This window comes from Electrophorus electricus, chromosome 6, assembly GCF_041902795.1.
Source record: "Electrophorus electricus isolate QZ-2024a chromosome 6, ASM4190279v1, whole genome shotgun sequence".
Taxonomy (NCBI): domain Eukaryota; kingdom Metazoa; phylum Chordata; class Actinopteri; order Gymnotiformes; family Gymnotidae; genus Electrophorus; species Electrophorus electricus.
In genome coordinates, this window is record NC_137502.1 from 26,915,912 (window position 1) to 26,939,984 (window position 24,073).

A 24,073-nucleotide genomic window follows, 5' to 3' on the forward strand; every position below is an offset into this window, starting at 1 on the left:
GTCTCTGCTACCTCAAACAGTGAGTAAACTGTACAGATGAACGTGTGTACGATATCAGCTTCAACTTTCCTTTATGCTTTGCCAGCACTTCACTGCTCCCATTTTTCTGACCTGTTCATGCATTTTCAATTCTCCAAACTCCTAGAACACACAGAACACAAAACGTCATGCCCATTTGTTTACGCTTCGATTCAGTTCTCATCTTTCCATCTTCTTACTCTTCCATACACCAGTGTGACTCGTGTTACATGTCATTTCAAACTTAAACAGTGAAATCAGTTTTTAGTTTCTATTAAAAAACAAAACAAAACAACCTGGGACCTGGGACCATGTCCACCAGGACATCTGGTACCCTCCAGTGGTACTGATGTTGCAAATCAGTCAGGAACTGGACCCTCCTGTTCCCCTCAGTCACAAGGTAATTTAGAACAGAGTTTTTAAGCCATGACTGGCAACTCAACTAAGGCAAGTTTGCTTTCCAGCAGTGACACACACACACGGCTCTAGGTGGCGCCGTTTTACAGCCTTGTGACTAATTAGCAGTTATTATTAGCATATTTGGTTTGCTAAAACCAAATTAAGAAATGTATCGACACTCAGCATTCATTTTATTGTTAGTGACACATTGATTAACGTCTGGCCCTGATAAGCAGGTCCACTGCAAGCCTGTTTGTATCGAACGAAAACTTTCAGACGATGAAAACATCAGGTGATCTGAAAAGAGAAAAGCTTATTAAGCCTCCTTCACTTTTTTCAACGATCAATTATTACCCACATTAACACTTCATATACTACAAAATCTCTATTACCACTGTACAGCATTATATACAGACAATAATAATAATCAATCCGTTATTACCATCAAATCCAACCTGTTACATTCAACACACCTGCACTAGTAAGGTTTGCTCAGTTTCCACTCTCTCCTTCTCGAACCCCCCCATGTCTCACAACTCTGAGCGCCAAACACCTGTAGCAAAGCCTCACCAACACCAAAATGTTTCCTGATGCTTCATTCCCTCCTCTCACAGCTTGCTCCGCCCCAGCTCCGCCCCAGCTCCGCCCCAGCTCCGCCCCAACAGGTCTGCATCTGGCTGGGAGGGCACATGGCCGAGCGCCTGAGGTTTAGAGCAGCATTTCTCGACCCAGTCCTCAGGGCCTACCTTACTTTTGTTCTGTCCCACCGCTACATGCATTGGAGTCAAGCCATTAAGGGCCCGGATACCTGGTACAGGTGTCGTGGGAGCTGGGAGAGCAGAAGTGTGAACCAGACCCTCTCAGACCCAAGCAGACCCTCCCGTTCATCTGCTCACCCAGGTGCTGGACAAGCGCAAGATGACCAACTACAGTACCTGCCTCGCTGACGGTCTTCACGCGCACACAGTGCTCCTCTCTAAAAGCACATGAACCACCAAAAAGGAAGAAAAAAGCAAAAGAAAAGGGGAAAACAAGAAGAAGAAGAAGAAGAAGAAGAATTCCAGGCCTTGGCTTCACTGTTGAACCACCGTGGCCAAGAACAGCTAATATAGAGAGGTGTGTCTACCTGTACAGGTGCGCAGCCACCCAGCAGCTCACCAAACTGGGTCCTGCAGGAGCTGCCGCGGTGGAAGAGCATGGTACGTACCTGCGGGGTCGCGACCCGGAAGGCGGCGCCGCCGGTAGGGGTGGTGGGCCGGGGCGAGAGGCTGCTCTGGGCCTGGGCCTGGGCCAGAGCCTGCTGCGGCACCAGCACCAGCTGGCCCAGTTCAGTCCGAACCAACACCATGCCTAGGAGACAGGCACAGAGCCGTGAAGCGTACAACACAACGTACATGACACACAACACTGCACACGTGGGAACTCGGCAGGTCAGGAGAAGGGAAACGTCTGTACAGGACAGTTTCAGCCTCCCGAACATGATGGGTTTCCCCCACCTGCTGTTCTAGAACGTACAGACATCAAAAGGTGCTTCCTGGCATATAAATGGTATACAACAACCTGACATTCAAAATCCAGACAATTAGAAATTATACTATTATATTTATCATGCATCACCACATTCAATAATAATGATCCAAGTGTAACCAATGGAGCCAGCTTCCTGTTATACTGTAAACATGAACAAATTAAGGCAAATATGTGTTACATAGATGATTAGGAGATTATGATTATACAAGAAAAAGATTTACATTTACAAAATTTAGCCAACAGTTTTGTCCAAAGTGACTTACAATTGTGACCAAGTACAGTTTGAGTGATTAAGGGTTAAAGGTTTTGTTTAGGGGCCCAAGAGCAGCAACCTGGCAGTGGTGGGGCTTGAACCAGCAACCTTCTGATTACTAGTCCAGTACCTTAACCACTGAGCTACACTGTGTGAGAGAAATTATACTTATTTCCAAGAGGTGAATCTATTTCGCTACTGTTCAGAATGTGAAGCAGGAAAATACATTGGACATGTAAAAAAAAAAATCATGCAATGGAAGATGAGAAGTGATACAAATTTAAAGCCTTTAAAGGCATAAAGAAAAAACAATGCAAAACACCAAACTGCACCGGGAATACCAGTAATTAATATTGTAACAGATATCAGGTCTGTGTTAATTTTTTATATATAGTAAGTACCAGGGTATTTAATTATCTATTTGTTTTATTATCTATTTAAAAATCGTTCAATAAAAGTTAACCATAAACTTTTAACAATGTTTTTCATCCAAAGTCAGGCACCAAATGATAAGACTATATTAGACTTCTCATAGTGTTCCTCTACACGCTTCCGTAACAGCTGCACGGAGCAGGAGCAGGTGAAGGTCTTAAGGTGACAAGAAACTCTCAGGTGGGAAAACAGCGATTGTCAGACTTTGCGAGACTCCTCTCCTGCATGGTTAGAGTTCTGAAACTCTGGCGACACACAGCCAGAACACACAAGGCTCCGTGGGGTCCACTCTGCCGTGCCGGCATGGTCTCCAGGTGCGTGCTGCTGCTGGGGTCTGAGCACGTGTGTCACCACCATTGCACGAACTGGCTTTCAAATAAAGGACGTTTACAAGCTCAGAACGTTCACAGCTGTTAGAAACACATTAAATAGAAATAAGAATTTTAACTTTGTTTTTTCTTATTAAAATAAGAATTCTGTTATACGGAATATAACAGTGACCATTTCGATGGAAATCTATGGGAAATCAATATGCTCTATTGACCCCATTCCCCTGATCTAGCCCGTGGTATATGGTGTGTATACATCTCTAGCCCGTGGTATATGGTGTGTATATCTATCCTGTGATGTATGGTGTATATATCTAGGCTGAGGTATATCTGGTTTATTGTCCAAGGCAATTGGGTAGCAGCCCATCCTCGCTAAGAAACTACAAATGACTTGGATTTACAACATTACAAAACACTTTAGTTTCTCCCTTGGAGCAATTTCAGAATAAAGCCACCATCGCTTTCTGCATGAGACTCCTTCCCCTTCCACTATGGCACTGATGATGGTACAAGCTGAACACGGTCGCCTGACAACAAACAGGAAGACATGATTTAAGCAGCAATAAGCTCATGTTTGTTTCTTGAGTGCACGCCTCTGTGCTTTCGTTGGATCCTGGGTTACTTGTTTACACGTCACAACAATGACAATTACTGCTGACAAGAAATTTACAGCTATTTACACTTCTCCCCAAATATTTAAGCCCCCCCCCCCGACCTGCATCCAGTCTGAGATTAAAGCTTATGAGGGTTTTTCCTCTTGTAAATCATGTCACAGGTTTTTAGCTTTTTCTGAGCTACAGCACTGCAACAGGTGAGTGAGTCAGAGCAGCACCAGGTCAAATTAGTCTGCAGAAACCCTTTCCGATGTTAAGAGATCGGCCAGAGCAGCAGTATTCTCAGAAATCCGCCGTACACTTTGCCTGGTAAAGCTCTTTTGCTAGGAAATCAAGAGGTGTCAAAGATAAATGAGAAAAAAAAAACAAAAAAACAAAAACAAAAACAAACTTCAGTTGATTTTACAAAATATAAAAAATTCCACTAACCTGTAGTGGCGAATATATTGTATTTTTTATATGTTGACTTAAAGGCTCAGACTAGCTAAACTAAGAAGACCGATAAAACCCCAAAAGGCTCAAACTGACTTTTACAACTGCAACAGTCCAATAACGGCGGTTTAACCTGTCAGAACTTCTTACCTGGTGGGATAGTAAACCCAGGGGGCAGCTGGATCGTTGTCTGCTGCTGTGGGGGTCTAACGATGAGCTGAGGAGCTACAATCCTCGGCGGAGGCGCCAGCCCCGCTCGGGTCTGAGCTGGAGTCGTGCTGGCCAGGGGGGTCGTAGCGGGGGGCGCAGGCCTCAGCATCCCGGCCGTCGTTGGCGTCTGAGCGCCCGCAGCGGCGGTGGGTTTGACAGCCGTGGGCGCAGACGTAACGGCAGCGCTCGGGCTGACGACGGGCGGAGAGCACGCGGTGTTTATCGCCGAGTTCACGGTCCCGGGCTGACCGGGAACCACTACTTTGGAAGCGGAGGGCGCTCCCGACTTGGCCTCCGCACCGTCGCAGTTCCTGGCGTGGTTCACCTGTGGAGCGGGACTCGTCTCTCCTGTGCGCGCTGCCTGCTGTACCAGCGCCGAAACGGCGGTGCCGTTCCTGCTCTGAGCGATGCTGGCCACGATATGACTCGGAAGTCTGCGCAAAGCTATCGTAGGAGTCCCTCTGTCCAGCGCAATGGCCGTCGCGGACGCGCCGGCGTTAGACACGGTAAAAGTCGTCGCATTTGCACATGTTGTTGCCGTTGCACTGCTGAAGACCGCTGCCGCGGACGCGTCGGTTGCAGCGGGGTCTGTTGGAGAGTTGGTGGACGTTACGGCGCCGCCGTCCCCGTTCAAACTCTGGGCTGCCGCGCGCGTACTCCGCGCGGTTGGAGAGAGGTGTTTTGGACGAGTATCGCATGCCCCCGACGTCTCGCCGGAGCCCGGGGTCGCACCTTTGTTGCCCGCGTGGATGCTGACCGGCGGAGAAGTTACCCCGTCGGACACCCCGCTGCTGGCAGACGGTCCATGTGACTGCACACCGCTCGCGCTCGCGCCGGTCTCTGAAGTCGAGCCCTCCTCGAGGGACGCGGCGGAGCCCAGAGAAGGCGGCTTGGCGCGCGTGTCCGGGCTGATGCGTGCAGGCTTGGCGTCCTGGCTCCTCGCAGCTGCATGTTGCCCTTGTTGTGGCTGGTCCTCGGATGGGGTGCCTACCCGGGCAGGTAGCGCGCGCCCCGGGTGCTGCTTGGCTGTGTGCGCGCCGCCCCTGCTCTCACCGTGCGCTCCGGCCGCGCTGTTCGGGCCACCGAGCTGCGACTCCAACGAGCCCACCAGGTCGCTCACCGCTTTCTCGTCCACCTCGGAGAACAGCATCTCTTCCAGAGGGTCGGAGGCGCCCGCCATCTTTGACGTGAGGTTGCTGTCTAAATTGAACAAGGGGGCGAGTGCGCGTGCGTGTTACTATGCATTGTGGGAATGGCTCTGACGTCAGAGCGCCAAAATTTATCCTCTGCTTTCTATGCGTTGTTATCGTGGGGTATGAAATAGTGGTAGTGCAGCCACTAAATGTAGGTGTATTTACACCCAACACAACGCTCGCTTTTAATACATAAGCCGGTACTACTCTTCACATGTCAACGCTATTTGAATAAAAATGTTTAGTGTTGATTTTTTCTTAGTGCTTTCTACTGAACTAACCTAAATGTACTCCATGTGTTTGCTGTCTTTGAGTAAAAAGCCCCATTTAAACTAGAGTGCGATTTCTCCAAAAATAATAATTTCAGTGTTTCCATTTGCTTTGTTTTGTTGTCGTAGACATTTAATGGAGGCACATTCACAGAACAGTGGTGCTTCCAGCAAAAAAGGTCACTAAGCCTGTGCTTCAACCCAGAATAAGGGAACCAATGTTGTCTTTTCACTACAACTTGCATTCATGTCTTGTTCAAGAGCAGTTCCAGTAAAGGCAAGAATGGCACATCCTCTGTCTATATCTATCAAAATGAATTGGCATGAAACTCGATTTAAGGTACACAACACTTTGTGTGCAAGAGAAAATGTCTCTTTTTCACTACATAATTTAGTTACGGCACAGAACCATCTTTGGTCCAGAAAACAGCGTACGGCTTCAGAGGGGACTGTTAGAAACGCCACACTGTTTTTACACTGTTAGCATGTCTTTGGACGTTTTTTGAGCATGATATAAGCAAAATAATAAATTAATTGAACAATATAACTAAAGAAAATACGTTAACAAACAGTGAAGGAAGACAATACATAATATTGTCATTACCAAAAATAGTTTTTGCAACCATATCTTGGTAGTCTCATGTTATACTGAAAAGCATGTTGAAACTGCAAACACAGTGGTTACTGCCATTAAAACCTGTGTTTATACTACTCGCAAAGCTTCGTGCATAAGAGTGTAAACTATTTCTGGAAGAGATACAGTGGTCATGTTATGCTGTATAGGATGGTCAAAATTATCAGCAGCATTAAGACTAATGGGGATATAATTCACAAAACAGCAACAATACGGCATGAACAATTTTAATGGAACAAGCCTAAGCTAGCTCAATTTAAGAGGTATAAAAACAGGCCTGATCTTGCTTTTCTGTAATGCAACAAGCCGCTAAGACGTCTTAGAGACCTCTTTTTTACAAACTTAATCGACCTTTATGTGCAGCTAAGACGATTTTGTCCATTCTGTTCCTTTCTTTTTAATTTCGCGACGTACGAAATCGATTAAGTCAAAACCGCGTTTTCTATCGCGAGACCTTGGAAGGACGGCCTCCTCTGGCATCCCACAATACCGCGCGATTCGTCCGGAGGAAAATGAGATCGGCCATGTTGTGTTAGCAGCTATCTTCTAGAAGCAGAAGAACAGCGCCAAGAAGAAAAGGAGTTATAGAGAGTCGAGGAGACTGTTTGTGCGGGGGGGGATTTGTACACTCAAGGAGAAGTTTTTGATATAAGTAACGTTGTGTTTGCCACTGAAAGAAAGCCAAAGCGCTGTGATACACAATGAGCGGCGGGACGCCTTACATCGGCAGCAAAATTAGCCTCATATCGAAGGCCGAAATTCGATATGAGGGAATTTTATACACGATCGACACCGAAAACTCGACTGTTGCTCTTGCGAAAGGTGATTATAATACGGCTGACTGACTAACCGGGTTAAACTAAACCGTCCAGCCTCGCCGGGTTGTGGTACCCAGAGGCTTTTACCTCACGATTTCAGCGCTGCACGCGCAGGATTAGCGCTTAGCAACTGCTAGCTAACTAGATTGATGTTCAAAGTTTAGGATAGCTGGTCTAAATACACACTTAAAAACAGTTGTTCAGCTAAGTTGCTAGGCCATTCTCCTGGAAATGTATATAAGCTTAGTGTTTGAGTTTTAATAGCTAAGCAAACCACAGGGTTTTCAAATTAATGCTGCCCGAGGTAACGGGGTTTGCCAACAGGCCAACCCCAGCTAGTTGGTTAGCTTAGCTATCGTCTATTAATAATATCTGTCTTATTTTTATTGCAAGTTAGGTTAACACGCAAGAGTTATTGTAATGATTACTAAATAACCGCAGTACGTTATAGCTACTATTGCTAAGTAGCTTTACTCCAGTGGTGGTGGCTTTAAAAGTACGTATAAGGCGGAGCGCTTTAGCAATATGTCCTTTGTTTACTTGAGCATGATGGACATCGCTGAGCATAGCTGGGACCATGACCGATACTTTACCTGTTAATCTTCTTAGACTAGTGCCATGACATTGCAAGTGCAAGTACCGGGACTGCCAAATTCAGTTGCAAAGGGTTCCCTATTACAATAGCATTGGCGCAGCCGCTAAACTTAAGCCACGTATATTTAAGAAGGCAGTGAAAACTTAAGTCATAGGAAAATGCTCGTCTACAATGTGTTAATATATCAGCAAGTGATGAGTTTCTGCTTCTCTGTTTGTGTTACTGTCAGTCAAATCCTTTGGCACCGAGGATCGTCCTACGGACAGGCCAGTCGCCCCCCGAGATGATGTCTTTGAATACATCATTTTTAGAGGAAGTGACATCAAAGACTTGACTGTTTGTGAGCCACCAAAGCCGAACTGCCCCTTACCCCAAGACCCAGCCATAGTGCAGGTAAAGGTGCAATGTGTAAGTAGTTACATTCTTCTTTTTTTATTTTACTTTCAATAAATTTATTGTAAAATGATAATAGCATATGCTTTTCTATGGCTGCAGAGTCATTAGTGATCTGGGTGCTAACACTCAAAGAATATTTGAATGAAAATCAATGAGTACACACAGCCAAAAGTGATTTTTCATGATCTTCGCGCAATATCAACTGAACCGGTTGGCTTTCATTGGGCTTTAGTTGCAACAGCATTTGGAGTGATCTCATTGCATGTTGTCCTCTCTCCCCTTGTGCATGGTTAATCAAATGCTGATGATCTTTTTTTTTTTGTGCTTCCAACAGTCATCCCTGGGGTCCAGTTCGACTCCGTCCTTCCAGTCCATGGGCTCCTATGCACCCTTCAGCCGGGCCCCTGTGCGTGCCTACAGCCAGTTCTGCTCCACTCCCCTGGTGCCCCAGCCTGTCGGGGCCAATGCAGGTGCTGGTGAGTATGAGCCTGTCTGCATTTAAATGATGATTACTGCTTTGAAGTGTGCTGTGATGCACCATGCATTTAGTCAGTCAGCTGGAAACAATATCGGCAATAATAGATGGGTTAACAGGGAGGGGTTAACACAATAGAGCGTTGATATTTTTTTGCAATTTTAAATGAAGATTTGGATTAGTATTGGTCGCTGGCGTTCTTCAGTTGTCTGTTTGGCCAAGAAGTGGTTGATCCCAGTGTGTCACGTAAGGAAAAAAAATGATAAAGCCACACTTACATCTGTGCTCTTCCTCTTCATGCAGGAAGTTCAGGGTCCGCATTCAGTAACGACGCGAGCGTAGCCGCCCCTCTGTCCCAGAGCACTGTCCCCTCGGACTCCGTGTCTCTGAGCACACGTGTGCCTGAAGGTAACGGAACAGGCCCCCGTGTGCCGGCTGTCTGAGGTGTGCTCTTTGCGTCACAGTGCATGCCACAGGCTGCTGTGTGATGTTTTCATGCTTCTGTTGGATAAGTGAGCTGGCAGCTTGAGCACATTCATAGTCAGGTCGCCACCTGCGTTTTTCCCGCTCATATTACAATACAGCTTCTTTTTGCTGGACATCAAGTGTTGCTGTTTGAAATACGCAGCCATTTTCATAGAAAACATTTAGCCTTGTAATATATATTTTTTTAAATTCATGAACATTAACATTTTGTGTCTTTAGGAATATGAAATTTAATAGTGCTTTTGTTTTGTTTTTTTTATGTTTTGTTTTATTTAAAAATCAGTAATTCTCATCAGTCCCATTTGCTGGTTCTGAATGCTTGTTGGTGTGGATTTCATGTTTTATCCCCCAAATCGTTTGGAGCTGATTGATGTTGCCGTGTTTGTCCTCTGTTTTCTGACTCACGTTACCATGTTTGTCCTCCGTTCTCTGACTGATGTTGCCATGTTTGTCATTTGTCTTCTGCAGCTCCCAGCAGCTCCGCTCTGGACGCTGTGCGGAAAAGCCCAACTGCCGAGCACCCTGTGCAGCCTGCGCCTCTAGCACCCCCCACTGGAGCAGCTGTCTCTGTGGCTCAGAGGAGTCCTGGAGCAGCAGCAGCCGCAGGAGGAGGAAGGCCCCCCCTCAGCTCCCAGAAACAACCTGCTGTGAGCCAGGAGCAGACCAGGGGTGAGTGTCTGCACACCTTCTGCAGTGACTAGTAAACGCCTCCCACTTGGTTTAAAGCGGAAGCGCAGTGGTGGCAGTGGGAGCTCAGTGGTTAAGGTACTTGACTAGTAATCAGAAGGTTGCCAGTTCATGTCCCACCACTGCAAAGTTGCCATTGTTGGACTCCTGATCAAGAACCTTAACTCTCACTTATGCAAGTTGTGTTCAGTTAGATTTGTCACTTTCGATAAAAGCGGCAGCTAAATGCCATAAATGAAAGGCTAGCCAAGCCATTCTAGCAAGCATACACAAGTTAGCTTGTAAGGTGTGATGCTAATTGGATATTTAAACTTTCTGTTCTTTCTTTTAGCTGTGTTGTAGTTTTGTTAGACGGTATAGTTGGAGATGCTGCACTTAACTAAAGAGGGTTGTCAACCAGTGCTTTGGCTTCCCACAGTGGCTGATGCTGAGAGAGCCTCTCGTCCAGAATTGGATGCGGCAAAGGCTGAGAACCGTGACTCCAGCAGACGCCAGGGCCGTAAGTCTTCACGTCTCCTAACCCTAGTGTGGTCCCAGCTATGGCTGCAGTTCTGTTATCCCAGTCCCCTGCACTGACACATGTCTCGACATTAGGTCAGAGCATCTTCATCTGAGCAGGGTGTGTCCAGGACACAATAAGCCTAATTATAAACTTGCTAATTACTAAAACAATGTATGTTAATGCGGTATAATTGATGTCAATAAAGACCCATGGTTTAATATCCTTTAAACCTTTGTTTAATGATGGGTGGCTGTCTTTGTAGCTGGTGCTCCTGCAGTGAGAAGGGGTAGAGGTGGAGGAGGTGGGGCAGGAGCAGGTGGAGCTGGAGGAGGCGGGGCTAGTGGTGGTGGGAGTCAACGTGGGCGTGGTCGGTTTAACGTGCGCAGGGACGGACCAATGAAGTTCGAGAAGGACTTTGACTTTGAAAGCGCCAATGCCCAGTTCAACAAGGAGGAGATTGACCGCGAGTTCCAGAGCAAGCTCAAAATTAAAGGTGCCCTTCATCGCCTGTCTCACACACACTTATCAGAAACATGTTAACTCCCTCCCAGAGTGTGCTCTGTGTTTGAAACGTTAACTCACTCCCAGTCTTGTTACAACGAAGCACCATTCTTTGATGGCACTCCTCTCTGATTGGTAGAGACACCTGGTTTGTGGAGAGGTTTTAGCTTTTTAAACCTAACGCACAAGCAGATCCACGATGTTTCTAAATTTCAGAGAAGTTTCACCTTCAGGGCAGAAGCAAACAGCAGTCTGAAAGGTCTTGATGACCTGTTTACCGTGGTGGCTTCAAGTCATGGCTCACCTGGGCCTGTAGACCCTATGGATGTGTTTCAGTAGGACTGACGTAAAGTCACGCTCTGCTCAGGTTAAAACCAGCTAGCCTGTTGGAGTAATGTGACACCTGTAAACCCCTAGAAGTGCGGTTTATTTGTTGGTCAGTTGCTAGCGTGTGGCGCTAGTGTGCCCTGACCGTCCTGTTTGACTTGCAGACGAAAAGGCTTTGAACGGGGAAGACAAGGGCGACTCGGGTGTGGAGACCCAGAATAGTGAGGGCAACGTTGATGAGGAAGACCCGCTTGGGCCCAACTGCTACTACGACAAGTCCAAGTCCTTCTTTGACAACATTTCCTGTGACGACTCCAGGTACAGCGTTTGGCCCGATCCAGCCCTGGGCCACCTGGCTGCCAGCCACCAAACAAATCTGGAAATCTGGCCCCAGTCGGTTTTAGCCTCTAGAAACAAGTCTGATGCGAGCCAGTGGGCCAACCACGGCCGCGGGCATGTGCGCTGGAGGCATTTGCCCAAGCAGACAATTTCTGGGCAGCATCTCTGAGAAGTCAGCAAAAAAAGTTAACGGTCATGTAAGAGTCCTTAAATGGGCCACATTTGAAGGCAACATTTGCTTTTGTTTCTTCTAGCAAATAGTACTGTCTAGTACTGTCCTCATGCATCAGGATACCTGGCAAGCTTCCTTATTGGCTAAAAAGCTGCCCAATGAGAAGGCCATTGGCTCCAGAATGGAACCTGCTTTGTAACTTTTCTTTTTTTCCCTTTTCATTTCCAGAAAAGAGAGAGCAGGTGGCGGCAGGTGTGTGAACTTTTCTTTCTTTTCTTTTTTTTTCCCTTTTATCCTCTTTGCCCCTGTGTATCATCAGTAATCTGATTTTGCTGTCTTCCTGTAGGGAGCGCCGGCAGACCTGGGCAGAGGAGAGGAGGATGAATGCCGAGACCTTCGGCCTCCCGCTACGCCACAGCCGGGGCCGCGGTGGCTTCCGCGGCAGAGGGGGGTGCGGGGGCTTCCGCGGTGGCCGGGGCCGTGGCGGGGCCAGCCGCGGGTCCTTCGGGCCACCACGTGGGGGAGGGTCCGGTTTCCGGGGAGGTTTCCGAGGAGGCCGTGGTGGCAGGGAGTTCTCTGAGTTTGAGTACCGGGTAAGTGTTTCCGTCACACCTCATGTGTATCTGCTCTTACTGCAGTGTGTTCATGTGCTGAAGTAGTAGTAATAATAGTAATATAATAATAATTATAATAATAATCAAAATTAAATAAGTTTTGTCCTGGTTTGTTGCAGAAGGACAACAAGGTGACAGCGTAGTGACCAGGAACACAGCTACACTGCCCCCGCCATAGGCCAGAGTGCTACTTCCCCCTCCTGCCTCAGAGAGAGAGAGAGAGAGAGAGAGAGAGAGAGAGAGAGAGAGTGAGTGTGTGTGTGTGTGTGTGTGTGTGTGTGTGTGTGCGCGCGCTGACCCCAGCACCACTCTTCCCTCCCCTTTTTTGCGTTTTCTCCCCTTCTTTTCCATTAGAAAAACAAACCCGATTGGGAAGTTCAACCTTTTGATCTTACTTTGATACGCCCACCACAGAGACGAGGACTTTGTAACTTCAGTGGAATTATTCAGTATTTTTGCATCAGCATTTTAGGTTCTTTCTTACAGAAAAGGACAAAAAAGAAATTAAACAAGTGTATTTGATAATATTCCTGTTAGATGTACAAGTGTATGCAGACACCCGCTGATACTGTGAACCACCAGTCAAATAGCTTTATTTTTCCTCTGATGTCTTATAGAAGCACCAAACCCCTGTACATATCTTATAGGGTGCAAGTGAAGGCCCCTAGTGCCTGAGTGGTGTACCAGACAGCCACTGACCTGTGGGGTGGTGGTCTGCCATGTGCGGGATGGGCATGTGGGTGCACCTCTCGCGTGTGGAAGGTAGATGTAGGCGCTAATACAGTATGCTGATGGTTTTTTTTTGTTGTTGTTGTTCTTTTCCCTCCCTATGTTTGTTTGTTTTTTTTTCCCTTACATTTTTTTGTAGTGACAATTTTTTTTTTCATTTAGTTTTTTGTTTAGTTTTTTTCTTTTTTTTTCTTCAATATAAAGAGTTTGTAATCTTCCCCTTCCTTTCTTGCTAGGTAAAGTGTCTGGACCAGTACTCTCGTTAGGTCTTCTGAGGTCAGACAGCTCGTACTTATCCAACCTAGCTAATCTCGCAAAGCTGAACTTGGTTCGTAATGTATCGATAAGGCCGATACAGTTACCCATTTATCTTAGCACACAGGACAAGGACAGGGCGCTTCAATGTTCTTAAGACTGAATACTTTTCTTGTCCTATAAAGAATTGGACTCTGATGCCTTTTTAGTGCCATTCTAGACAGGAGCCTATTGCAATACCTTGCTTGGACAGACTGCTAATTTCTGTTTCTCCTCCCAGAAACTATGATGGGCTGAGCACATTTACGTAAAACAAAACAGACACACACACACACACATGTATGTGCATATATAAATATATACACACGTATATGTATGTGCATATATAATATATATATATATACACACGTACATGTATGTGCATATGTATGGTATGTATGTTTTTTGTTTTTTTTCTTTCAGTAAATGTATGCCACTGAATATTGCCTTTTGATGTTGCTTATGTAGATGTCATTTTGCTATAGTTCAAGAGGGCTTTTTGATACTGTTAACGCTGCACATCCATTCTCCTTCCCAACCGTGACTACGGTGGTGTGCGCTTTGAGCCTTTAGAGTTAGAACACAAACTGAAAGACAAGACGCTCTTAGTTTTCCCTAATCAGCATTTTATGCCATGTTTTCAGGGATGGTCCCACATGCCCTTTAAGAGTAAGATTTGAATAGCTTCAAAAATATATTCATTTGCACTTTAAAGATGAACAATGCCTTGATGTAGTCATACCTGCCCCTTTTAAGTCAACCCCACATGGTCTGTGTCCGTAACTTCTGTTGCCCTCGTCTCGTAAGTGTCAATTTCCTGCTCTTTCCTTTCTCACAAGGCTTTGGAAGCCTGCCGGAGCCATTGAAGAGTAGGTGTGGTATCTGACGCTAATGAATGAACGTTTGTCTGTGTATTATAGTTAGGAGGTTCTGTTGTTGGAACCGTTGGTCCTGGACCAGGCTTCACAAAGTATCCTGGCGCAGGTGTGCACATGGAGGGCTCAGTCCCCACCAAACGGGCCCCAGATCAGCACTGATGCTCAGACACTTTGGGAGTAAGAAGCCCTCATATATTGGGATGTTCCTTCCTGCCACTGGAGGCATTTACTTTGCGTTGTGACTGGACAGATGTGTGGACTCAGAACCAGAATGAATTTGAAGTGCTCCCCAGCCCCATGGCTCGCCACCACCAGCCTGGACCCAGACCGGAGTCAACTTTTGGTGGGTTGGTGCATGTGTGCTATCCATACCAGGCTCTCTGTTGACTGGGAAGATTATTTTTTTTGTTCGTTTCTTAATAATTTTTTTGTGTGTGTAAAACACCCCCCCCATGTTAATGAAGTCTCATCTTCTGTACCAGCATTTGTGAAGTCCCCCCCCCCCCCTCCCCCCTCCCAAAAACATAATTAAGGGATCCAAACACGAGCTGGTTGTTGAGTGAAGAAGGCGGAGCACAAGACTTTTCAGAATGTTTCTTTGTTCTTTTTGTTTTAATATCATTGAAATGCAGTGAGGTTCTGTGTTCCTACAGTAGCCATTTCAGAGCAATTACCTGTTTGCTATAGCGTACTTCCTGTTGGCACCATGTGATAATTTATCGGACGTTGCATTCTGGTTGGCAGCTAGCGAAACGTTTAAGTTCCAAACAAACTTTTGTTTTGGGTGGTAATGATTGCTTAGAGCACAGCATGATGGGAAATGCCTTAAGCCACCTGTATCATGAACATTGGGTTGTATCTAAAAAAAAAAAAAAAATTCCTACTGCCCAGGTACACTGCACAGGGCGAGCTCACGGTTTTTGAATCCGTTAAAGTGTACTATGTCAAATTTTAGATCCAGCCTCGATGGCACGTATTGCCCAGGGAGACATGGTATGATGGCCCTGGATTCATGCAATAATTACATTATAAAGATACCCTGTGCTCATGAGATTTCAGACTGTATATACAAACTTTCATTTTGTAAAGATACTCGATTTTCTCTGTAAGACTTCTGGAAGAATTTTGCTTTTTTTTTTCTGAAATAAAGCAATTGTACAGCATGGTGTACTTTCTGCAGTCAGACAGGTTTTTATTCAGCCATAAGAAATAAATAGTTGTTCAAAATCGTTCTTTGCTTGTTTTTAATACACCAAGAAAGAACAGCTGTACCACATATGCTCTCCAGCCTTGTCAGGTGAATTGGCCAAAGCATTTGAGTTGTGATCTGCATTAACCTGTGCTCCTCTGAATGTGGCAGTGGTGATCGTATGGAGGACTGCCACTCCAGGCCTGCAGGGGGTAGTATGTGCGTGTACTTCGCCAGCACACGGACACCCATGGAATGGCTTTACTGAGGAAAGACCAACGCGTTCTTGAAATACAGATTATTAATTGGATAGTAGTTTACTGAAAGTAGTCTGTAAATCATAAAATAACTCTTGGAGTGGAGGTCCAGACACTTCTCTTGTTATATGACGGCTAAGTCGCTAACTAGCTAATTTAGCTAGCGTTAACATGTCCGTTGTTTTTGTCCCGAAGAGACAACGCGGAAAAGCTCAAATAAATCAAGAAACTATACAGAGAGTAAGTTGTAAATTAGGCATGTGTGCTGGCTAACTCTTAAATAGTTCAGATGATGTAAACCTACATCGCTAGTTGGGTAGCTTGCCTGTTAATCTATCAATCCAATGCTAGCTAGTCTCCAGACTGAAGACTCGAGTTAGCTGGCTAGCTAGGTTATAGGTAGATTTATTTTTCTTGAGTAATATGTTTTCCTCTAGTAAGCCATCTTGTTTTCTTTCAGCTCCTGGACGAAAATGAGCAGCTTGTAAGATGTATAACGGAATATATGCAAAAAGGCAGAGCGACCGAATGCGTACAGTAAGCATGAACCTGATCAGTGAACCTGTGCACACGGACACGGGGCTTGTGTGTATTCATTTACTGGCCGGACCAGAGGACGGGTCTTGGCTTGCTGTTTTTACTTAGGCAATCTTGTATACGTAAATGCATTCATAAATATTCTTCATATCAACATTTACAAATGTTACTAAAGCATACATGGCGTGCTCAAGGCGTCAAGTAGCTGCGGTTTTCCTTTCTTACTGCTAGTGAGGTCACGGACAAAGCAAGTTTAGTTTATATGCTACTAATCATGTCAGTCACCATCAGATCAGTTCAATTTGAAGTGTTCGTGTATTCATGTACTGCTTATAAGAAACTGTTCAATTACCATGTTTTCACTTTCACAGGTACCAGCAGATCCTTCACAGAAACATCGTTTATTTAGGAACCATAGCTGATGCCAGTTCGGATTTGCCTTCCACCACGACCGTGAGTCTCCCACAACGCGCCCATTCATTCCTCAGGCTGAGATGTGCGACTCGATATGCGTTTTACATTAGGTCATTTCTGGTCTCCAGACTCTGTGTGAAGAGCCATCTGTGAGTAGAGCCGGTGATGTGTAAAAGCCCTGAATCCAAAACAGCTGATGAGTGAACCTGAAGCCTTACCTCACCTAGCACCATTTGTATTGTACTTTTCATGTCAGTTATTTGTTCTGATAAATTGTAGTTAAGTGAACTAGTTTTTTTTCTTCTGCTTTTACTTCAACCTCCTTGCTCATAAAAATTCATTGCATGAAGGATTTCTTCACTTATGAGTCCAAAATGAGGACTGTCCAGTGGAAATGTATTACTGGTAAGATCACTTCAACCAAAAGACGTGACCGTCCAGCAGAAGTGGGAATCTGTCCTTTGTGAAATAAATCCTGATGTGTTAAACAGCAGAGAGGCCTTAAAGGAGAGCACAGAAACAGTTTTTTTCTGTTACGTTTATTTATTTTTTTGCATTGCTGGTACACTTGGGAAAGATTCAGTTGCCAGCTCTAGTGAACAATAAGCAACATAAGCTAAGCCATCCCCCATCATGTTATCGATCGGTGTGACGTCTTCCGTTTTATGTCATACTTGTTCATTATTTATTTTAGAAGCCACTAGTAAACCATTTTTGACACAGCTGTGAAATGCTAATGTTTACAGTCCAAGGTCATTGAAGATGTCTTTAAAAGGCTGCAACAGTTTGGGAGAGAACACAGACAAAGCAACAACCCCTACATTTTGATTGTGCAAAGCACAGAACTATAAAAAGATATATATTTATATACAGCAAACGATTCTCTGTAAACATGGTAAGTATGTTAGTTTTCAGAAAACATGGTCATATCATAAATACAGGCAACATTGGCATCCGCAAACATCACAAAAAAGTTAATCTGGGCAGTTTAAATACAGCCCACAGCCATAGAAACCGAAGACGTACGGGCTCGAGAAAAACACACCCTCACACACCCCAATCTTATAACGCATTTTAGTGTTTGTAATGGTGCATTTGGTAACCTTTGTAGATATAATGTAATATTTCAACTCTGTAGAAAAGAAAAATGTGCTTTTCACATCTTGGGAAAATAATGTTTTACTTAATATGCCTATATTATGTTAACATATACAGTAATGGTATAACATGTAAGAAAATACAAAAATAAGATTAATACTGTCAATATTTGTACAAGAAATATAATTATTTTAAATGAACAAATGTTATGTTTTAATTTTAATGTTAGTGTCATTCGGAAGAAAAACCAATCCAGAGGGGGAAAGAACTCTTGAGCGTTCGCTTTCCCAGCGTCATTTACAGCAGGGCGTTCCCGTACTTTAAAGGGTACTACAACTCCCAGAATCCTCTCTGACATTGAGCACTATTCACCCTATGAACAACGCTTTTGTTGGAGGAAAAGAAAAATGCAAGTGCTATTAATATCAACATGGCACATAGATTACTTACTCCTACTTACTTTTTTTTAAACTTCGTCAGATGTTGAAAAAGTAGTGTATTTCTTTTCAAATTACACATCTGCTATGATTATTAAATTACACGTATTATGATTCTTATATTTCTGCTGAGCCTGCTCAAAGCTTCCTCATAAAAAGAAGTAAATTATATAATTTTTTTTCTGAGTCATTTACAAGCTATAGAACAGTAGCTAGGAGGTGTAGTCTATGTGATCTGATGAGATTTGGCAGTTACAGCTTTTTGTCAACACAGTATCGTGATGGGTAGCGTCCCGTTGGCCGTCTGAGACCCGCGAGCGATAGGATGACAGCCGTGCATGTCACGCGAATGACTCTCGGGTAACACGGTCAGCTAAATCGCCCGTCTTCCGTAGCCTGACCGCAACGACCAAGTATTAAACTTGGGACCAATTCTACAATCCGTTGCAAGTTGAAACCGACCCCCCCCCCCCCTCTTTTTTTTCTTTTCTGGAACTTGGCAGAGCTAGTGGAGAAGGCTGGAGTGAGCAGAGTTGGGTGAGGAGGGGCTGGCGCGACCAGCTCACTAGCCGCAGGAAGCAGGAATCATGCACTAGAACAGCGTAACAGGAAAACGCTTCTTTTGTAGCTGAAAGAAATCGTGGTAGATCTTAAAACACGAAAGAAAGAAAGAAAGAAAAATAAACCCCATGAAAAAAAACAAAAACCCAATATGCCACAATGTTCGATACAAAGTTGCCTATAAAAACACGCTTGTCTAAAGAACTACCAAAAGGTACAGGTTGGTAGTGGCAGAGAAACGGTTCAGCTACAGTTTGGTACTAGGCCCAAATCAGGGATGTGTCCTGCAATGGATAACCGTGAGACAGGACAGCGGGGTAGTCACGCCCACCTGAACATGTGTCGTGGTACTGCCCGACCTCCTGAACATTACTGACTCAGAGACGTGACCTCTTACTGCAGCGACCATCATCGCAGCAGATGGGCCTTTGTCAAACTACCCCCTGTACGCCATCTCACGGTTTTAACGGCGGAACGCACCCCGGCACTATTCGACCACCGACCGACCTCGGCCGCAGCAAATCAGCACAGCCAGGGCTCCGGGTTTTGGTCGTCTGCTGTCGTTGGTCTAAAACCGGCATGGAGCCTTGCTCGTTGGCGAGCGCTGGCCCTGGACCAGTAGCAGGCCGGCTCAGTACTGGTGCAGGTACGACGGCCGATGCTCGGGTTTGAGCGGGAAGCTCTTGAACCCTTTGCTAAGGCTCTTATGCTGGGACGACTGCTGCTGCGGCGGCTGTTGCTGGGCGAAAGGGAAGCCAGATGAGAGGCTGGTGGAAGGAGAGCAGTCATTGGCTGTTGACCACACCGGAGACTGCAGAATTTGCATGGAGTCAGCCCATTGGCTGGAAGGGATGGTCATCTGATACAGGGAAGAGCTGGGATTGGGCATGGTGTTGGAGTGGGAGGAGTGCTGCCATGGGGCCTTCGGAGGCCATGTTTTAGTTTTGCTATCCTGAAAGCAAATGAAAAGGTAACATTTTTTTAAAGCATTTCTTTATTTCAGAAACTTATGAGTTCATCTTCAGAAAGATGACCAAACCACTTTAGCCTTAGTGGTTTAGAGACGTTTTGCTCTTACATTTACCTGACGCTTAATCCAAAGCATCTTAATTATGACTGAACACAGTTTGAGTAATTGAGGGTTAACGGTCTTGCTCAGGGACCCAACAGTGGTAACCTGGCAGTGGTGTGACTTGAACTGACAACCTTCTGATTACTAGTCCAGTACCTTCACCACTGAGCTACTGGGCCTGAATCGTTGGACGCAAACTTTGCGTTTAAAACGATGGCATGGGAAGAGTCGTCTTCATTACCTGGTTATTGTCATCGCTGGTGTGATGAAGAGGAGGAGAGGGCAGTGTACATACTTCCTGCTCTCCACAGCTATGCTTTCTACACGCACACGAGAGAGAGAGAGAGAGAGAGAAACACACACCTCTATTAGCACTAGTGCACACACACACACACACACACACACACACACACAACTGGTATATTCTCTTAACAAAAAAGTCTAGAAAATCTACATGAGATAAGTTGGCAATAACTGAGAAGCAACAGTTCTCCAGCTGCACACACAAGGACCCTCCAGGCAGTGGGAAAGGCCCTCTACACTGGACCCTCTGGACAGTGGGAAAGGCCCTCCACAAGTCTACATCTCTGTTTTGGATTTTACCGTCTTGGCTTGACTGCAGCTACAAGGTCAGGGCCGGAGAACATGGAGAACAGGCTGTCCCCATTGGCTGAGGATGTCTCGTCACTCGAGCTGGCGGAGTCCCCCTGATTAGCTGACCAGGTACTGTTCACTGCCTCCCTGCTCAAGGATAAGGCACCATCAGTATAACTCACAGTCTAAAGCGATGAAGAGACGCAGACCCCGAGAACTCATGCAGAATACACAACATGCAGGAGATGATGACGTGACGCTCAGGAAGACAAGGATCACGATCGCGCACGCACGCACGCACACACACACACACACACACACACACACACACACACACACACGAGTACAAATCCATTCTGGATATACGTGAATTAGCTAATGACTGCAGTGGAAAACAAGTGAAGCCGTGAGACTCCAGAGTCCAGGAAGAATCATAGAAAAGCAATGGAGGGCATTGCCATGGTGACGGTGCTATCTGTGAGTCAGGCTGACCGCCAGCTGGGGTTTTAATTTACTTTCAAAACAACTCTAGGACTTCTGAATATTAGCACTATTGTAATTGTATTAGACAGTTGCAAAAAAAAAAAAAAGACAGAGACATGCCTCATAAATGATTGTAATTATTACCTGTAGTTTCAATATCAGATTGGTAATATTTTCCCATATACCACTGCAGAATTACTACGTCGTCAATATCTTGTACGTGCATAATCTTGGAGACCCTGAGTGCTCAGCCTGGCCATTACTCACCCTTCACTGTAGTACTCAGGGTGGGACCAGGTCCTGTGCTGGTCGTCGGAGAGGGGCCAGTTGCCACGGGTGTTGCTAGGGCGACGAACGTGCTGCGCCTGCCTTTTCTGCTGCATGGCCTGGTTGACCCCGGCAACGTAACGCGCAAACTCCGGATCTGAGCCAACTGAGAACCAGGAGAGCAGTGAGTGTCAGAAAGCAATATAGAGGGATGGGAGAGAAGGAGGAGAGCGAGAGAGAGCAGAGAGGGAAGGAGGGGAGCACGAGAGAGCGAGAGCGCAGAGGGGGAGGGGAGAGAGGGAAACTCAGTGCAGTAGGTTCAGCTCTTTTACGCTGTTCTATTTGGCCCTGGAGCTCAGTGTGTTTCTCCCGAGTGACCAGCACAGCAGAAATACACAGCAGAGCCGTTGAGCCCACCAGGGGCCACACTACGATAACGACATCACACACACACACACACACTCTCACTCACCACTGTCGCACTGTACAGACTGCACTCACTGTACTCACACACACACGCACTCGAAGTATATATACACTGGCCTAAAACAAACCTTAACATGTAGTTAGACGCAAAGAGAACCCCACCGGAAACTGATTGGCTGTAGCTCTTCTGACTAATGAGGCCTAGAAGCCCCCACAGTTACAGCGAGTGCAGTACTGTAGTTCTCTCACACACCCACACTCCCACACCCACCCCTCACCTCACCTGCGGGGTCGAAAGGCATGGTTTCCCCCAGCACGCCGAATACGCCCTGCTCACTCTGTTCGCGGTTGGGCCAGGTGTTGTTTCGGGGGCCCGGTGGTGCTGCCTTCTGGCCCAACATCTCCGCCATCATGCTGTCCATGTAAGTGCTGACCAGGCCCAGGCTGTACAGGTCCGAGCTCAGGTCCTGCAGCCCAGCCGTCCCCCACTGGCTCACGTGCCCCATGGGGGACAGTCCCCCCGGTGGGCCTTGGGGCCACTTGCCTGGCGCCCTCTGCTGGGGCGGAGGCTGGGAGGGGTGCTGGGGTGATACGGGTGGCGGCTGTGGCTGCCCGATGGGCTGCAGCAGGTGCTGGTAGAAGGGCAGGGCTTGCGGAGAGGACTGGGCTGCCGCGGGCACCGCCACCTGCTGCTTGGGCGTGGAGGGCAGCGGCGCCACCTGCTGGGCGGGTGGCTGCGGCTGGGCCTGGGCCAGGGCCTGGGCCAGCACCATGGCAACGGGTGGGACTTGGGCCTGCGTGGTGGGCGGAGCCGGCGGCTTGAGGTCGGCGGCGTTGGTGGACGCCACGGAGTTCCTCCTCTTCACCAGAGGGGAGGCCTGCTGTGACTTGCCCATGTTGAAGCCGGAGAGGAAGTCGATCACGTCCTGCATCTCCTGGTCCGTGGGGAGGTTCATGCCCTGCTCGTCGGGGCCGGAGCCGTTGGCCGCCTGCGGCCCTGGGTCGGGAGTCCCCGCCGTGCTCATCTGGAGCAGGCTATGGAGTCGAGCGTCGCTCAGGGTCTTGGGCTTGTCATCCATGCCGCCGCTCCCCCCCCCAGCGCGGGACGGCGTGCTGGGGATGGAGTAGCCGCCAGTGGGTGCCGAGCTAGACGAGGTCTTCTTGGTGAACTTGGAGGTGAGTTTGGAGATGGTCTTGGGCAAGCCGCCCGATGACTTGGTGTTGCCGCCGGGGTGGAGTTCGGCGGGCACGCCGTAGTCGGACGTGTCTCTCTGGAGCTGGATCTGGATGGTGGGCAGGGCTTGCTCCCTGCAGACACACAACACAAATACACGATGCACGCTGTGTTGCTACACAAAGTCTCCACACCCCCTGCTGACAGGACAGTGCTGGACCTCATAGTCAATTCCTTGTTAGGGTCTGGTGCCTATCTGACCTCCTGCCCGTGAGAACATGTTCAAGTAACAGGACATGTTACATCTGCGTGGCGGAGAGGAGACGCGATTCAGTTCTGAGTGCAGAGGGACTGTGGGGCGTGGGCTCGTTCAGATGCACCAAATGAGGCGGCCAGAAATCAGCTTCCTCTCCTGCCCTGGGGCACTGTACGCTAGCAGGACATTACGCTAGCGGGGCATGAGTACACGGCACTAGCTCTGCCTCACACTATACCGCCAGGGAGTGTAGACGCCAAGGGAGTGCATCCCGAAGGACAGCCGCGTCTGTGCGTTTTCTCAAGGACAAAGCCGCCAGTCTCCCTGGATTACTGCACCTGGTGTGGCTCGGACTGCAAGACTCACTGCCTGTTTACAAACGTGAATCTCACCACCACCACGGAGGCGGATGCCAAGTCACCGCTGTGACAAACACTCTGTTTCAGAGACACAGACTTGGTCGGTGAGCATATATGACATCAGGTGGGCTGAGACAGGGTCGTCATAGCAACAAATCCCCCCTAAGAGTGCTTAACTAATGTGTTTTCACAAAAGCAGAGAGAGAGTGTCCTCAGCAGATCCTGGTCTATGCCGGCCGCTGAAGCTCGCAACCATCTGATGAGCTGCATCAGGCGCGTTTGAGCAGAGAGGACCGCATATGGAGCAGGGAATACTGGGGCTGGTGGTGCAGTGACCCACTCCGGGGGCACAGAGGGCACGGGTGGTGCAGTAGTGGTGGAGGTCACTCACTTGCGCTCCTTCCAGCGACACAGATCGAAAACGGCAGTGTAGAGCACGTCCACCAGGCCAAGGGTCTTCTCAGGGTCCAGGCTACGCTGTAGCAGAGACATGGTGGCTGGGTCCTCCTTCAGACACCTGCCATTGTGATTCAAACCCATTCGCTTCAGTTCAGACAATACTAACAAAAATCAGAATTATTTTATAAAAGATAGTACAAGCATTACAAGCTCACAAGTTATTGAAATAAACATCGCATGCAAAAATGTAACATTGACAGCAGTTTTATTGTAATATACAACCTCTACACCAATGGAGATGACAACAACAAATGATCAGGGACACACAGACTGCAGAACTGTGCTCAAACTGCAGCTGAGATTCGCTTCTCATTAAGGGAGAAGAGAGATGGAAGTGTTAACTCACTCTCCTTTCACAGCACAA

General features: G+C 47.0%; 4 protein-coding genes across 11 annotated transcripts in view; 2 read left to right on the forward strand and 2 right to left on the reverse strand.

The window, feature by feature from the left end:
- LOC113584288 (transcription initiation factor TFIID subunit 4) overlaps positions 1-5,739 on the reverse strand; it is a 46,505-nt gene extending 40,766 nt beyond the window's left edge. For 2 of the 3 annotated variants that reach the window (XR_014124231.1, XM_081716199.1), the window contains exons 1-2: positions 4,158-5,739; positions 1,625-1,767 (exon numbers count right to left, since the gene is read on the reverse strand). Coding sequence is in view for 2 of the 3 variants with exons in the window: in XM_081716199.1 (XP_081572325.1) it covers positions 1,625-1,767; positions 4,158-5,397 (1,383 nt within the window). In the remaining variant the exon portion in view is untranslated. The remainder of the gene's footprint in view (positions 1-1,624; positions 1,768-4,157) is intronic. The other variant, XM_035525753.2, reaches the window with a different exon arrangement.
- Positions 5,740-6,824: 1,085 nt separating this feature from the next.
- lsm14ab (LSM14A mRNA processing body assembly factor b) lies at positions 6,825-15,353 on the forward strand. Of its 5 annotated transcripts, none has more exons than XM_035525347.2 (11): positions 6,825-7,135; positions 7,956-8,134; positions 8,457-8,598; positions 8,901-9,005; positions 9,552-9,752; positions 10,189-10,269; positions 10,535-10,765; positions 11,265-11,418; positions 11,840-11,863; positions 11,958-12,204; positions 12,345-15,353. In XM_035525347.2, the coding sequence occupies exons 1-11, from the start codon at positions 7,015-7,017 to the stop codon at positions 12,366-12,368; spliced, it is 1,509 nt and encodes a 502-aa protein (XP_035381240.2). In that variant the 5' UTR covers positions 6,825-7,014; the 3' UTR covers positions 12,369-15,353. The 5 variants fall into 5 exon arrangements, with proteins under 5 accessions (XP_035381240.2, XP_081572328.1, XP_035381241.2 ...); XM_081716202.1 differs by having other exon boundaries at positions 14,169-15,353; XM_035525348.2 differs by having other exon boundaries at positions 7,956-8,119.
- A 153-nt stretch (positions 15,354-15,506) lies between these two features.
- On the forward strand, positions 15,507-16,810 carry ss18l2 (ss18, like 2). Its single transcript, XM_027020941.3, has 4 exons — positions 15,507-15,812; positions 16,033-16,109; positions 16,481-16,562; positions 16,652-16,810. Exons 1-4 carry the CDS (start codon positions 15,744-15,746, stop codon positions 16,694-16,696), a joined length of 273 nt encoding a protein of 90 aa, XP_026876742.2. The 5' UTR covers positions 15,507-15,743; the 3' UTR covers positions 16,697-16,810.
- A 236-nt stretch (positions 16,811-17,046) lies between these two features.
- Positions 17,047-24,073, reverse strand: part of garre1 (granule associated Rac and RHOG effector 1) — a 31,441-nt gene continuing 24,414 nt past the window's right edge. Inside the window, exons 9-14 of one of the 2 annotated variants that reach the window (XM_027020928.3) lie at positions 23,642-23,767; positions 21,745-22,769; positions 21,036-21,201; positions 20,295-20,432; positions 19,933-20,011; positions 17,047-19,571 (exon numbers count right to left, since the gene is read on the reverse strand). In XM_027020928.3, coding sequence (XP_026876729.2) covers positions 19,251-19,571; positions 19,933-20,011; positions 20,295-20,432; positions 21,036-21,201; positions 21,745-22,769; positions 23,642-23,767 — 1,855 coding nt within the window. In that variant the 3' untranslated portion in view covers positions 17,047-19,250. The remainder of the gene's footprint in view (positions 19,572-19,932; positions 20,012-20,294; positions 20,433-21,035; positions 21,202-21,744; positions 22,770-23,641; positions 23,768-24,073) is intronic. The other variant, XM_081716200.1, reaches the window with a different exon arrangement.